Source organism: Pteropus vampyrus, unplaced genomic scaffold (genome assembly GCF_000151845.1).
Source record: "Pteropus vampyrus isolate Shadow unplaced genomic scaffold, Pvam_2.0 Scaffold28, whole genome shotgun sequence".
In the NCBI taxonomy this organism is placed as follows: Eukaryota; Metazoa; Chordata; class Mammalia; order Chiroptera; family Pteropodidae; genus Pteropus; species Pteropus vampyrus.
The window spans coordinates 953,400-968,435 of record NW_011888809.1 but is presented as its reverse complement, the minus strand read 5'-3'; the positions used below and the strand labels follow the sequence as shown (position 1 = coordinate 968,435).

Sequence of the window (15,036 nt, the reverse complement as noted above, 5' to 3'; positions counted from 1 at the left end):
GGCTGCTTGGCTGGGGGAGGGGCAGGAGCCGGGGCTGGCAGCCAGGCCGGGGGTTTTGTGTGTGAGAAGAATAGGGGTTTGGCCTGCGTTGGCACACTCGCTTCCCTGAATGCTAATAGGGCCGGCGGCCACAGGCTCCTCTCCTCTCCGCGGGGCCCGGCAGCCCCTCCTCCGACCGGCGGAGGCAAGAAGCCGGCTCAGTGAGCGTCTGCACCCGGCCGTCGGACGGGGGTGCCCCGCAGTCCAACGTCTTGTTCTCCGTATCATCAGCGTGTCATCCCGAGACTGTCCTTGTCCCCGGCAAGGCTGTAGGGCCTGCGTGTGAATGGGATGTGCTGGCCCTAGGGTCTGCTTGGCTACTTCCCACACATCCTCTTTGGCATTTGGCTCTCCTGGGGCGGGGCGGCGGGGGGCTGCGGGGGAATGACCTTTCCGAGTTCCTCAGGGCGGTCAGGCCTCTTCGGGCTCCCTTGGCTCCTCTGGCACCCCTGTCTTGTTTCCTACTGTGCGCACCTGTTATAATGGTCCGTGTATTGTCTTCCTACTGGGCTGCCTGCTCCTCGAGGGGGGTCATCCTGCCTAACAAAGATTGACTGAATGAGTGAATGAGCAAAACGTGTGATGGCCCAACTGTCAGTCTGTGACAGTGGTGACTATGGCCGTGGTTACGATGAGTGTGAATATGTGATCAAAAGTGTGTCTTGAAGTCGTGAAGGTCTCTGTGTGCCTTAAGCATTTAGAAGGGGCCCCTTAGTGGGGCTGTGGGACCCAGTTGTGGTATCCTTGGGGTGACAAGACCCTGTTACTGTAGGCCAGGTGGCTGTGCTGGCTCAACTGTTGGTGACCATAACCTATGGCTGTGGATAGGCAGGAGGGCAGGCTGGAGCTTAGAGCTCTAAGAGGAGGTTGCAGAGTAGGGGAGCTTTCTCTCTTTCTCTGCCCGAGGAGGAAGGCTCAGGTAGCCCACCACACACATACCCACACGCAGTGGATACCAGGCCTCTTCACAGGTCCTGAACACATTCTACTGCCTCCCTCACATCCCTCCTCCACAAATGTACACACTTCATGGAGCCTCCAGCCATCTAAGTAAACCATTTGTCGTTTGGTTGGATAGCAAAATTTTTTGTGTCTGAGTGGGCTGGGAAGGAGGTGTCCCCCACCCCCACCCTGCCTACCAGCTGCAGCCAGGAGACAACTCCACTGGCCTCCTGGAAGCTGGGCCAGCCCCTCCTGCTCCCCTGGAAACCGTTGCTGGGGTTGGAGCCTCCGAGCCTAGCCCCTCCCGGCACCTTTGCCCCAGTGCAGCTTCCGCAGGACTAGCCCCCCTCCCTGCTTCTAAATGCACCGTCTCCCCCGGCATTGCTGTGTTCCAAAGACTAGGAGGATGAGGGGCTGGCAGAGGAAGAGCCAAGAAACAGCTACCCTGAGATGGGGTTAGTGAGTATCTGAGACTTTACCCCCTTCTCCCTTGAGGTGCCCTAAATGCAAGAGACTGCCTGTGGCAGTGGGTGGGAAGAGGCTGCCCATGACAGAGCCAGAATCAGCTCCTCTAAGCCCTGCCATTCTCCTGGCTCAGGCGACTCATGGTTCTGGGGTTGCCCTCACAGCTGTTACCTATAATGCACAGCTCCTTCCCGGCTTTCTCCATTCCTCCGACAAGACCCTCCTTGCCTGGCCTGGGCATTGAGGGCTGAGAACTCTGCGGCTCATCTCAAGTGTCTGCTGCTCAGTGATGTCTCTCTTCCTCATCCCACCCTGGGCTAATTTGCTGTTTCCTTCTGTGACTCCAGACACCCTCCACTCAGTGCCTCAGACTTGGCCCGTATTCTCTGTTCACATCTCTTCCCATTTCTCCATGAGTCTCATGGCTCCTGGAGGGCAGGGACTGGGTTCATCTCTAGGAGCCCCTGGCCCCAGCACAGGACCTGGGATAGTGGGTAGTCCAGTCAAACGAGGAATGAAGGACAGTGGCTGGGCTGGTTGTCGGGGCCCACAGAAAGCCTGAGCCCTGAGAGACAGGCTTTGACTCAGCCCTGAGGCCACAGCTGGCAGGCTGCTTGTCCCTTGAGCATTGCTGACCTGGACAGGGATCACAGGGAGAGCTGATCCAGGCAGGGTCTTGGTGAAGAGGTGAGGAGGTCATCTTGCTCATTCTTTCTGCCCCTCCTAATATTCTCTTTTTCTTTCCTTCCTCTTCTGTCCTCCTTTCCCCTCCCAGGGGAATATGCTGAAGGCGTCAGTGAGCGAGACATCCTGCTCATTCACTCCTGCCGCCAGTGGACAACGGTGACAGCTCACACTCTGGAGGAAGGCCACTATGTCATCGGGCCCAAGATTGACATCCCTCTGCAGTACCCAGGTGTGGCAACCAGGGACAGATGGTGTAAACCTGCAGGGAGGGGTGGGTCTGTAGGCTGGAGGGTAGGGGTTAAGAAAGGCGCAGGGGAAGCTGTTGGTGACCAGCCTTTCCTGGAAGCCACAGGGATGAGTGAGGACAGGGCTGGCAGGGTGGTGATTAGGGTGGTGATTAGGGTTAGGGCCCAGTGGTTTTTATACTCTTGTGTGGAGCCCTAGGTTTCTGGTTGCAAACCTTTGATTCACATTTTATTTTATAATAGATTTTAAACTAATGATTAAAAAAATACCCATACTCTCAAACTGCCACCAATCAAACTTTAATCCTAACTAGAGACTTTCCATATTACCAAGAGCTGCCTCATTAACCGTTGTTCGTACAGACCCTTGAAAAGAACACCTCCTGTCAGGATCTGCTCAGTACTGTGCACCCCAAAACCTGCAGAGACAGAGGGATGCTCAGGCTGATAATCTGGCCACATCTTTCAGCTCTAATCCTGTTTTTTTTCCCCCCCAATTTTTGTGTTAAACTCATTATTTTCATTGACTTTATAATTGAATGTTAAAATTTTAGACTTTTAAATAAGATTATGCTAATGAACTTCTGCTATGATCTGTGTTAATGATGTTGATATCCTATATGAGGTTGTGTTTCAAGAAAGGATTATCCTGCTAAAAAAAGGAAAATATAGCATTTTATTTTACATATCATGAAACAAAAGGCCTATACCTAAGAAGGTAATTGACTTGCCCAGGGTCTCGCAGCTAGAAAGGAGCAGAGCAGGGGCCAGAACCGAGGTCCCCTGACTCCTGGGCTTGTGCTGCACCACACCAGGAATGCGAGGTTGTTGTCCACAATGTGGGAGGGATGGGAGTCTGGCGACCCCATCCTACAGATGTCCCCATGCGAGCTCAGGATCCCACAGCATTCCAAACACTGGGCTGAGCATTTTCATCATTTCGTCCTTTTTGCAACCCTGTGAGAAAGTCTAATCAACTCCATTTAACTCACAAGGAAACAGCCCCAAGAGCTTCAGTAGCTTTCCCAGTTCTGTATTTTAACTGCTACCCTCTCCCCTCCACCCCAACAAAGGTTGGGGATCCTTCGAGCTGAGAAGGCTCACAGTCCCTTTCTCACGAGTACCACTGTTCCCTGTCTGGCTCTGCCTGGATCTCCCAAGCCAGCAGGACAGGACTCAGCCCTTTACATGGCTTCTACTCTTTATAGCAACCCTGTGAAGTTGGTAGCCCCGTAGCCCCATACCCCATTTAAAAGCTGAAGAAACTTGTGTCTTTCTGAGCTGGTGTTGGGCTCTGTCCTGGGCCTGGAGCCCTTGAGGGGGCCTGCCCAAGCCACAGACTTCCCAGCCTGGGTATCTGCCATTGGTCTAGTGCAAGGTCCCAGGTCTTCTTGGGATAAAAAAAGCAAAAATTACAAAAAGTCCTCATTGACAGAAATGTGACTTTCAGGGACTGTGTCATTTCAGTTTGTCATTAAAAATATTGGAAACCAAGGCACAGAGCCTTCAAGGGAACTACGCGGCCAGGGCATTCCTAGCCCCTTCCCCCCATGTTCTTTGGTGCCCCCTGCGTACATGTGTAGGGAGGGGGTCATAGAGTGACAGCTGGCTTCAGGGATGTCACAGTACCATCCCCACCCTTTCCCGTGGGTGACTCTGGCCTGCCTCGGATGCTGGGGGGAGGCTGAAGCCCCCTAGGAGGAGGAGGAGCTGGGTGGGCCTCCAGTAAAGAGGAAGCTGAGTACACAGCTCTTAGCTGGTTCTTCTTAATGAATTAATAATCGTGTGGGCGGGCAAGGTCGGCCCGCTGTGGACCTCGGAAAGCGCCTCGAAGAAGGCAGGATTAGAGGAGGGCAGCAGCACTGGGGGTGCTGCCCGGTGACTTGGGTCTCTAGGCCATGGCCCACCGCCCAGGGAGTGAGGACACCTGGCTTCTCTGAGACAGCTCCCAACCTGCCCTGTCTGTAGCCAGGCGGCTTCTCCAGCGTAGATTGCATGCCCTGCGGAGCTCGGGCGGAGAGCTGGCGGACGGGCTCTGGGGAGCTAAATAGCATGCTTCCACTTTACAGATGGGAAAACTGAAGCTCAGAGAGATTAAATAATTTGCCCAAGGTCACACGGTTGGTTGGTGGCAGAGTTGGGATTCAACCTGGTCTGTCAGACTCCACACTGTGCATTTAGCCACCATTTTTTGTAGAGCTTTTGCCACGGGTCAAGTGCTGGGAGGTAAGGTAATGGGCAAGCCTGCTTCAGGCTAGAAGGGACCTTCAGGCCAGCTTGGATGTGTTCTGGGAAAGAAAGGCAGGGAGGAGGGCAGGCTGGGGGAGCCCCCCCCCCGGGGGGGACCTCGGGTCTCAGGTAGGGGGAGGCAGAAGAGGAAGCTCGCCCCCTCCTTCCCTCACCCCCGCGGGCAGGGCTGCAGGGGGAGGTAAAGGCTTCCAGCGGCCAGAGCATCACTCCCAGGAGGTCTCCCTTCCTTCCTCCCAGCTGTAATGACCGGTGCTGGGCTCCAGGCTGCCTTGGAGGGGGTGGTGCTGGCTACCATGGTTACATCGATCTTCCCTGCCACATCCTCCTCAGGCTCCAGCCCTGACTTGGCTCCAGCTCTCTCCCCACAGGGGGCAGCGGGCATTTCTCCTTGGCTGGCTGCTTGTGGTTGGGGGTTTGTATGTGGGTATGGGGTAGGAGACAGGGTGAGGAGTGGGGGCCACTCACTGTTGGATAGTAGCAGACCTTGACTCCTGCTTCCCGACCTCAGACCACTGCTTCTTGCCGTGCCCCCTCCCCAGTTTATTCCTGCTGCCCTCTAGGGCTGTGGCACATCTCAGGCTTCTTCCCACCAAGGTCTCAGAGTGGAAGGGCTGCACCCAGGGACTCTCCTGCCAGCCTTCTCCTGGGCATTTTCCCTTCTCTTTCTTGGCTCGTATTTGTCTTTCTGCTCCTAGATGTTGATGCTGCAGACTCTGCCCTTGACCCTCTGCTCTTCATACTGTGCATGGGGTGGGGGTGTCTCAATCTGGGTTTCTGGCTGGGTTTGGGGCCTCCTGGAACCCCTGGCACTGTATACAAAATGGTATGTTCATGCTAGGAGTACATTCTGGGCATTTTTCTGGGAAGAGGGTCCCCCCAAAGGGTTAAGACCCCCTTTTCTTCATCTTCTCTGAGCCATCTTACCTGCCTTGCACCTGCAGCTGCCTCCTGTGGGCTGGTGACCTTCAGTCTGTACTTCTGACCAGGCTTCTCAAGCCCCTGCTCCAAAGCCTGTTTCTTCCGGGTTTCCAGTTTTGCTTAACGCCTCTGCTGGTTTGATTTCTGACCAGGCCAGTGGCCTGAGTCCCTTCCTCCCTATCTGGCCCTCATCAGTTGTCCCGTCTGATGAGTCTCCTTCCATGGGCCTCTTGGCATTCAGAGCCTTTTATAATCCAGTTTCTGTCTACCTTACCTGTCATCACTCTCAAGTCCTACCTTCCAGGCACTCATCATTTTGGGCAAGCAGTGTGCTTTTGTGACTCCATCTTTGCTCATTCTCTTTCTTCCATGTGGAATGTCCATTCTATAAGACTCTCTTCATTCTTAAGATACCCTCAGACTGCCAGGCAGCTTTCCCCCAACTTAACTATCCTCTAGCTCTTTTGTCACAAGTCTGTTGTAGCACTTGTCACATCCTGCCATCATCAGGCGCTCACTGTCACACCCACTGTATCTGGAAATCCTTGAGGGCAGACTATATTTGACCCAGATTTGTACCCGCTGTCGGGCCTAGCTCAGTGTCTGGCATACAGTGGGTACTCCATAAATGTTTGTGGAATGAATAAATCAATGGACTATGACTGAAGAAACCAGCAGGAAGACTACAGAAGCTAAAGAGTCATCTTGTCTTCTCCTAACCTGTTGTCTCCTTGCCAATACAAGACTCTCTTCCTTCTGGGTGAGGTCTGAGAAGAGGCCATCCTTCCAGACCCAGGGCAGTTCACAGCCTGTCCCTGTGCTCATGTACTCGGCACATAAAAGGTGTGTGGCCAGAGAGGTGAGACAGTTACACAAAGCCTGGAAGAAACAGGCTTTATGGATTATCATTCTTTAAAGTTTGCGTCTGCCAGGGGGCATCTGATGAGCCAGCCAAAATATATATAGCCCTGGATTGCAGGTTGGGAAGGCCTCATCTGAGGGAGGTGGTTTTACTGGGCTCAGATCAGAGGTCTCTGGGATAGTGGGGCTGTATGTTGGATCAGGGCAGGAACTAAAACAGCTGGGGTGAGAATGGCTCCTCTCAGGCCTCCAAGGCCTGGGACTGGGCCCCTGGTCTGCCCAATGCATCAGTGTGGATCATCAACCCAAGGAAGATGCACGGGATGGCAGGTCCAGGTAGAGCCCGAGATAATCTGCTCCAACCTTCTCAGAAGAGGACCCAGAGGCCCAGAGAGGGGAAGGCACTTGTATAAGGTCATAGCAAGTCAGAGTGGGGCTGGGACCAAGCTAGGAGCCAGCATGCCCAACGCCACAGGGATGCTTGGTCAGAGGTCAGCTCTGTGTCCAAGTGTTTGGGGGCTAGTTTGCACTTCGGGTTCTCTGGGCAAGCAGGCGCTAGCCTCATCACACAGCCACAGGTTTCCATGGCATGAGGTCTGGGATCTAGTTGCTAGGGATCTGTGCTTACTGCCTCATAGGCTTGAGACAGCTGACCAGCTTCTTCCACCCTGTGCTGGTGCAAACCTGCCCTTCTGCCCAGCTGAGTTCCACAGGGGCCGGCTGAGATGAAGAGAACAACAGTAGGGGCCATGAGGTCTCTTGGGATACAGGCCATGCTTCCAGCAAGCAAGCCCACCCTAGAAACCTATATTCCCTCCTGTGCAGGGAAGTTCAAGCTCCTGGAGCAGGCCCGGGATGTGCGGGAGCCAGTGAGGTACTTCAGCAGCGTGGAGGAAGTGGCTAGTGTCTTCCCTGACCGCATCTTTGTGATGGAAGCCATAACCTTCAGTGTCAAGGTCAGTCCTTCTTGCACCAGGCATGGCGCCCCATGCTGTCCTTTCCCTTTGAGGCAACCCTGACCCTCGTTGGAGGGCTGCCCTTAGGGTTCCAGGAGGTAGAAGGTGTCATAGTGTGCCTTCTGGCAGCCCCTTGAGGGCCTTTGGCACAATCGGGTCATGTCAGACCCAATGGGCCGCAGAACTTCCTGAAAAAGATGGTGAAGCAGGAGGAAGTGTGTGGAAGGTCATGCCCTGAGTTGGAGACCTTTAGGGCAGCCTGACCTAACATCCACTAGTAGGGGTGGTGATTGTGGGGGTCACAGTGCAATGTACACAGTGCCCAACTTGTGTACAGATAGCTCTTTACAACTCCTTTTGTTATCCATCAGTTCATTTCTCAGTAGCCTTTTTGAATGGGTGGAGCATTATCACCCAAATTATAAAGATAAAAGTTACCATTTGTTGACTATTTTCAATGTATATCACTGGACATATAGTCTATTTAATCCTTACAGCAACTCTTCCAATTAAGTCATTACATGAGGAAACTAAGACCCACGGAGGTAACTCTTATGGTTGCACAGCCATCGTGTGGCCTCTGCAGGATGGAATGTGGGTCCCTGACCCCCCAGTCCAGTGATCTTGATCTGGTTTCAGCCCTGGGAAGGCCCCAAGAAGAGGGCTGCCCTCCTGGATCCTGAAGGCCCTCACAGGGCTAGCATTCTGGGGCCCTGGGTAAAGTCTTGCCTTTTCTGGGATCCCCAGGTGGTGTCGGGCGAGTTCAGCGAGGACAGCGAGGTGTACAACTTCACGCTGCACGCGGGCGACGAGCTCACTCTCATGGGCCAGGCGGAGATCCTGTGTGCCAAGACCACCAAGGAGCGCTCGCGCTTCACCACCCTGCTGCGCAAGCTGGGCCGGGCAGGGGCGTTGGCCGGGGTGGGTGGCCCAGGGGGCACCGGGGCCGCAGGCGGCAGCGCCAGGCCTGTCAAAGGCAAGATGCCCTGCCTCATCTGCATGAACCACCGCACCAACGAGAGCCTGAGCCTGCCCTTCCAGTGCCAGGGCCGCTTCAGCACACGCAGCCCCCTGGAGCTGCAGATGCAGGAGGGCGAGCACACGGTGCGCGCCATCATTGAACGCGTGAGGCTCCCCGTGAACGTGCTGGTGCCTAGTCGGCCGCCGCGCAACCCCTACGACCTGCACCCGGTGCGGGAGGGCCACTGCTACAAGCTGGTCAGCATCATCTCCAAGACGGTGGTGCTGGGGCTGGCGCTGCGCCGCGAGGGCCCGGCGCCGCTGCACTTCCTGCTGCTCACAGACACCCCGCGCTTCGCGCTGCCGCAGGGCCTGCTGGCGGGGGACCCGCGCGTCGAGCGCCTTGTGCGCGACAGCGCCTCCTACTGCCGCGAGCGCTTCGACCCCGACGAGTACTCCACGGCCGTGCGCGAGGCGCCGGCGGAGCTGGCCGACGAGTGCGCCAGCCCGCGCCGCGCGCGCCTCTGCCTGCCCGCGCCCCCGCGCGTCCCTGGGCCCGCCCGTGGCCCCGGTCCTCCTGGAGACGGCGACCAGGAGTACATGAGCCCCGACTGGGCCGCTGCGCCGGATCCCGGCCCCTCGCCCGCCGAGATCCCCTATGAGGAGCTGTGGACGCACCAGGCGGCCGAGGGCCTCACTGAGGGCCGGACCCGACCGCCCCTGGGGCCCGACCTCATCTCCTTCGGGGCCGTGGGGCCGCCCCGCCTGGAGACCGAGGCACCGCCGCCTCCCGTCCCCCCGAAATCCGAGGCGGTGAGTGGACGCGGTGGAGGCGGGAACGACGGTAGGCAGGGTGCTGAGCTCTGTCGCTCTATCCTCCGGGCAGGAGCCAGCCAGGGGGCCTGGTCTGGGCCTGAACAGCGAGTTCTCCTGGGCCTCCAGTCCTTGGAGTGTGTGACAGAGGGTGGCCCACGTGTGAGGGAATGGGAGAAAAAAAGGGGAAAAGGTTCGCAAGAACATTTGTATACCAGAGACCGTGGTGTTGGGAGTTGTGAGACAAAGATGTTAGTAGGTCTCTAGCCTCAGAAAACTTGCGGTGGGTCTGGAATAGCATTCCCCAGAGCGTTTCACAGAAGTCCTTTAAGTTGTCCAGTGAAAAGGAGCTTCCGTGGTGAAATACGTTTAGAAAGTGTGTGTAGGACTCCAGCCTTCCACTCGCTTTAGAGTTATAGAGCATTGGCATAGAAAAGGCTCCGAGAAGTTTTGCACCAAGGAAAACTGTTTGTCTGTTCAATGTAGAAATTCCCAGCTGTCCACAGAATATTAACACCTATTAACATCACCTATTAACATCCCATGGAGCCCAGTTTGAGTATTTGACACATGAGGAATGGATCCAGAGGGCAGATACTTTTCCTTCCCTTCCCCTGACCCCCATGCCTTTTTCTTTAGGAGAAAATGTCTACTTTTATGATTGTTTTTGATCTACTTCCATATTCTTTTTCTTACATCCATGATGGATTTCCAGGGCAGTAGGAGACCACAGGTGTTGTGGGCTCTCGGCAAATGAAACAGGCTGGAGAGATGGGGAGGGGTGGGTGGCTGGCTGGCTGGCTGGGTGAGGAAGTAGAATGTAGGGCAAGGCAGCCTCTTGGCAAAGTGGGGCAAAGTGTCAGTCCCAGGCACTCCCCTTGCCCACTTGCTCAGGAAGAGGAAGATAAGGAGTGTCAGCTGCCTGGGGACAGGGGCTGGAGCCGTGGCTCTCTGCTTGCAGGTGAAGGAGGAATGCCGGCTGCTTAATGCCCCACCTGTGCCTCCCCGGGGTGGCAATGGTAGTGGCCGGCTCTCGGGCAGCCCCCCGGTGCCCCCACGCTTCCCCAAGCTGCAGCCTGTCCACTCGCCCAGCTCCAGCCTCTCCTACTACTCCTCTGGCCTCCAGGATGGGTGAGCCCCTTCCTTCTTTTGGTTCTGGGTCTCCCTAAGGTGAACTGAGGCAGGGGAGGGCAGGGAGGGAGCCAGTGCCAAGAAAGCGGAAGACTTCGGCTGGGGGTTCCAGGGGTGCAGGTTCCTGAGCAGGCCTGAGAGGGAGGGCCTTGGGGTATGGGGTCCAGGGCCCTGGGTCCAGTCCCTTGCTCTTCACTGTCCTGCTTCAGTTTGTTCCTTTCCTAAACACTGAGGGCTGGATGGGAGGATTGCTCTGGTTCCCTCCAGACTCTGCCATGGGATGGAGTGTTCCTTGCTGTTTTAAAATTTTTATGCAGTTCAATTTTGTTTACTTTTTCCTGGGGTGGGAGATGCCTGAAGAAAGAAGAGGGCAATCTCAGAGGGCCTCAGGCCTTGGACACTGGGGTACGGGCCAGTGTTGCTAAGATCAGAGTGGCAGCTTCTGTGACCTGGCAGAGCAGTGGTTTGCAGTGTCGTGTGTGTGACCCTGTCGCGTTTCCCTCTTGCTCTGTCTTACCCTTCCATATGTATCTGTCTCTGCCCACAGGGCGGGTTCCCGCAGTGGCAGTGGCTCCCCATCACCAGATGCCTACTCCCTCTATTGCTACCCATGCACCTGGGGAGACTGCAAAGTAGGCGAGTCCTCCAGCCGCCCACCCCCAGGACCCCTGCCCTCAACCACACAGCCCAGCCAGGCCTCTCGGGCCCTTGCAGAGCCCCCGAGCAGTCGAGCTGCCTCCCTCTTGGGGGCTGACACCCCTGTCAAGACCTACCACAGCTGCCCGCCCATTTTCAAGCCCTCTCACCCCCAGAAACGTTTTGCTCCGTTTGGAGCTCTCAACCCCTTCTCCGGGCCTGCCTACCCCTCAGGCCCTTCAGCTGCCTGTGCTTCTGGGTCCACAAGCACCTCGGGTCCTCTGGCTACCTCCAGCCCGGCTTATTCTCCAGGCCCAGGCTCGCCAGGCCAGGCCTATTCAGCTGCTCCCACCTCCTCCTGTCCCACTTCCTCCTCCTCTTCCTCTGAGTGGCAGGAACCAGCCCTAGAGCCCTTTGACCCCTTTGAGCTAGGGCAGGGTGGTTCTCCAGAGCCTGAGCTGCTGCGTTGTCAGGAGCCCAGAGCTGTGGGGGGACCTGGACCCCGCCTTTCACCACTTGGACCCCCCAAGACCTTTGAGCCTGAAGGTTTGGTTCTGCGGCAGGTCCCCGCCCCACTGTCACCAGCGGCCCTGCAGGGGCCCGAGGCAGGTGGAGCACGACTCCTTCTCACCCAAGGGCGCCTAGAAGGGCCTCCTGCCAGTCCCCGGGATGGGGCCACAGGCTGGGGAGGCCGGGATGCCTCCTCCTGGCAGCCCCCTGCTGACCTGTCTGCACTGTCCCTGGAGGAGGTCTCTCGCAGTCTGCGCTTCATCGGGCTCTCAGAGGACGTGGTGAGCTTCTTTGCCCGAGAACGCATCGATGGCAGCATCTTTGTGCAGCTCAGTGAGGACATCCTGGCAGACGACTTCCACCTCACCAAGCTGCAGGTCAAGAAGATCATGCAGTTCATCAAAGGCTGGCGGCCCAAGATCTGACCTTCTCAGCTTGTAGCTCCGCAACTGGAATGCTGGCATAGGGGCCCTGGGGCCAGCTGTGGGTCTGCAGGGAGACGGCACTCCCAGAGGCAGGTTCTGCCTGTGGGGAGGATCTATGCCAAGACTGAGGCTGCTAGGTAGCTACTCAGAGTGAATCCAGGGGAGACACGTTTGGAAATGGGATCCTCTGGGGTCAGACCTCTGCAGACGACTGGAGGCCCCGGTGCGCACCTGGGCCTGGTGAGGCATTTGCTGCGATTCCTATGGTGGGGTCGAAAGCTGGCCTTCGTGGTGACCTTTTACCTTCCTGTACCCTGCTCCAGAGCTTCACAGACATCTTGCACTTCTCATGCTTCTAGGTTCAGGTTAGAGACAAGGGAAGATGGTCTATAATTTAAGCACAAATTCCCCCAAGTGCCCTTTCACCTCTGTGCTCCATGGGCTTTTGGCCTAAGCTGCCCCAGGGTCGGGGTGCCAGTTTTGGGACCTCTAGGATGCTCTTCCCATCTCCCTCTGCTCCCATGAGTTAGGTCCCTGGCCCTGAGATCAGGTGTATAAGTACAAGCCCATGCCTACTGCACCTCAGAGGCTGCACCTCTGGGTTCTGGTCTGTGGGTGATGACTTTGGAAGATCACAGCTCTGCTGTTGACCTACTCATCCAGTAGGGAGGCAGATGCTCCCCTAATGTCTAGTGCCCTGGGTTCTCACTACATCTAGCCCTCCAAACTGCTGGGGTGGGTCCAGTCTGTGAAGAATGACTCCCTGGAAAAGCAGGTCAAGTTGGCTGCTCCTTGATTTTTGAGTCTTGTGGTTTTCCATCATGCTTGCTTCCACCAGGCTCCTGCCGCTGTCACTTGATTCTGCCAAACACCTGGTGTCCTTCCCTAGTTTTCTGTCACTGGCATAGGTAGGACGGGTGAGAGAAAGCATGGTGGCTTGGGAAAACCTGCCTTTCCCCTCCACTTGGAACTCAGTCACCCTGCACCTGCTCACATGCGTCAGGCAGGTCATGGTGCCCTGGACCTAGAGCATGGTGATCCAGTTGGCACCCAGAGCAGGCTGGCCATTGTGTGTAGCCACACACTCCTCCGAGCTCTTCCCCGTCTCACCTTCCCAGGGCTATACTGATCCTCATGCTCATTAGTGTCAGGCCCCTGAGGTGCCAGCCTTCTCTTCTGCCTTACCTAACCTACCTAGATATTTATTTCTTCCATCTTTGTCGTAAGAGTATTGAAGCCATGCTGGTGCTCGTGCCCCAAGCAGGCTGCCTCAGCTCCGAGGAAAGGGGAGTCGGGAAGTAGAGCACAGAAACTGATGCTGAGACATTGGGTTTCCTGGCCGATCACTTAATGAATCCTCAAGGACTAGTGAAATAAATGCCAGACCACTGAAGACTAGTGCAAGTGGAATTCTGGGTGTCAACTTTTTTTGGAGGCCCAGTGGATACGCCTGTGGGCAGCAGAGGACTTTGGAATGTTGTGTGTATGCAGCCCATTCACATGTTCCCCAGAGGCAGCTGGTGGCCCCCATTCCTCCCAAAAGCCCCCCACCAGCCCCTACCCTGCAAGAACCTTCCAACTCCCACTGCTGTTTCAATGAATTCGCAACCTATCTAGTGCTCAGTGGAAAGACCAGACTTCAGAGTTCCATGCCACCAGCCAGGACCCAAGTTTACTTCCTCCACTAGCTAAAAGCCTGCCTCAGATTTGGCTTTCTCAGATTTGGAAGACTGTTAATGGCCTTGGTGTAGAGGATCAGTTCTCTACCTCCTGGTCATCTGGAAAACCTAACTTAGACGATTTGGTTTTAAGAGTCTGGCTTCCTAGCAACCAACTCAATATTCAGTGGAGCCAGAGCCTAGCTCCTCACCTGCCAGTCCCAACAACAGAGATGGACCCAGATAATATTTGAAGTACTTGCAACTGGTGCAGAGACAGGAGCAATCGGTACCATCTCAAAGTTGGGAGTGCACAGTGATGGGGCTTGAATTATGATTCCACGCAAGCTCAGCATGGATTCTCCTGCCAGACCTGGTTAAGAGCTCCAGTGCTGTTTACTCAGACTGGGCTCTGCTGCTCCCAGAACACAGGTGTGGGGAGAATGGAGGTGGTGGTGGGTGAAGGCATTCTTTGTACTGCTCACATGTGCTGCCCCTGATCACTGTGCCGGTATCTTCCATGCTCTAGGGCAACCAAGATGTGCAAGATATACTGACCAGGAAAATGTTATCTCCTCTGCTTAACTCCAGCCTTCCCACAAACAGCCTTTCCTGAGGAGCACTCGTGAATGAGTCACACAAGAAAAGAACTGTGCAATGAGGAGACGCAGTTTAGGGAAAGAATTCTGTTTTATATCCTGGTCCTTCATACCTATTACACTTCTGCTGCTCTGGTTAGCCAGGGCCACTTCCTCACTACAAGCAGAAGCTCAGTCAAAGCATTCAAATACAGGTAGGTTTAAAAGGCTTCTCTCAAGGTGCTGCCTAGAACTCTCTCAACACGTTCTTATTCCCACAGCACAGGGCTTTATTTCAGTTCACTCCTTGAAAGGGGGATTTAAACCAGAAGGACAAAGACAGGAAAAAAAAAGGAACAAGCAGGCAGGGAGGCTGATAAATAAGTCTGGTATTTGTTTGGCTTGATGCAGAATTGTTCTCACCACTACTGGCCTCCTGGGAGGAAGAGGCAGCAAAGATGGCTCCAGAGGTGCTATACCACTTTGGGTCTTAGGGCTTATAAATTCACAAGCACAGTGGGTTCCACCTTCTAACATAAAGTGCAAACACAGCCAGACTTCACCAGGAGGGAGAGACAGCCATAGCTGAAGGCACTTTAATCAAGGCACACATCCAATGTCGGAGATTGTTTTCCTTCTGGTTACTCTGATAAATCTAGATGCCACTCTGCTGGAGCACCAGCACTGTTGGCAGCTGGGGTTAGTGTGCGAGTAAACAGGGAATGAGGGCCTGCTCACTAGTAAAACTTCTTGGTAGGGCTGTTAGCGTGGTCAATTAGTAGCTGGCACGGAGTGAACCCTTTTCCATAGGCAGCCTCGTACTTCATGAGCCGATCCACTACCTTCTTAGCACCATACAGATCCACAAAGCGGAAGGGCCCTGATGGAGAAACAGAACTTTGTTGAAGGAGACAGCGACACGAGCTCTAGGATAAAGGAAACCACCTCCTCAACTTGCAAGA

At 55.4% G+C, this 15,036-nt stretch overlaps 2 protein-coding genes across 3 annotated transcripts in view; one reads left to right on the top strand and one right to left on the bottom strand.

Moving 5' to 3' along the window:
- The first annotated feature begins 2,219 nt into the window (after positions 1-2,219).
- GAREM2 (GRB2 associated regulator of MAPK1 subtype 2) lies at positions 2,220-14,680 on the top strand. 2 transcript variants are annotated; one of them, XM_023528524.1, is made up of 6 exons: positions 2,224-2,362; positions 7,233-7,363; positions 8,111-9,136; positions 10,098-10,267; positions 10,815-13,928; positions 14,026-14,680. In XM_023528524.1, exons 2-5 carry the CDS (start codon positions 7,337-7,339, stop codon positions 11,836-11,838), a joined length of 2,247 nt encoding a protein of 748 aa, XP_023384292.1. In that variant the 5' UTR covers positions 2,224-2,362; positions 7,233-7,336; the 3' UTR covers positions 11,839-13,928; positions 14,026-14,680. The 2 variants fall into 2 exon arrangements, with proteins under 2 accessions (XP_023384293.1, XP_023384292.1); XM_023528525.1 differs by lacking the exon at positions 14,026-14,680 and having other exon boundaries at positions 2,220-2,362; positions 10,815-13,248.
- HADHA (hydroxyacyl-CoA dehydrogenase trifunctional multienzyme complex subunit alpha) overlaps positions 14,447-15,036 on the bottom strand; it is a 40,935-nt gene continuing 40,345 nt past the window's right edge. Inside the window, exon 20 of the mRNA XM_011356530.2 lies at positions 14,447-14,954. Within this exon, the coding sequence (XP_011354832.1) occupies positions 14,812-14,954 (143 nt within the window). The 3' untranslated portion in view covers positions 14,447-14,811. The remainder of the gene's footprint in view (positions 14,955-15,036) is intronic.

Coding starts and splice junctions, on each gene's coding strand:
- GAREM2 (XM_023528524.1), top strand. CDS start 7,337: ATGGAAGCCATAACCTTCAGTGTCAAG. Junction 7,364..8,110: donor CCATAACCTTCAGTGTCAAG/GTCAGTCCTTCT, acceptor TGGGATCCCCAG/GTGGTGTCGGGCGAGTTCAG. Junction 9,137..10,097: donor TCCCCCCGAAATCCGAGGCG/GTGAGTGGACGC, acceptor CTCTGCTTGCAG/GTGAAGGAGGAATGCCGGCT.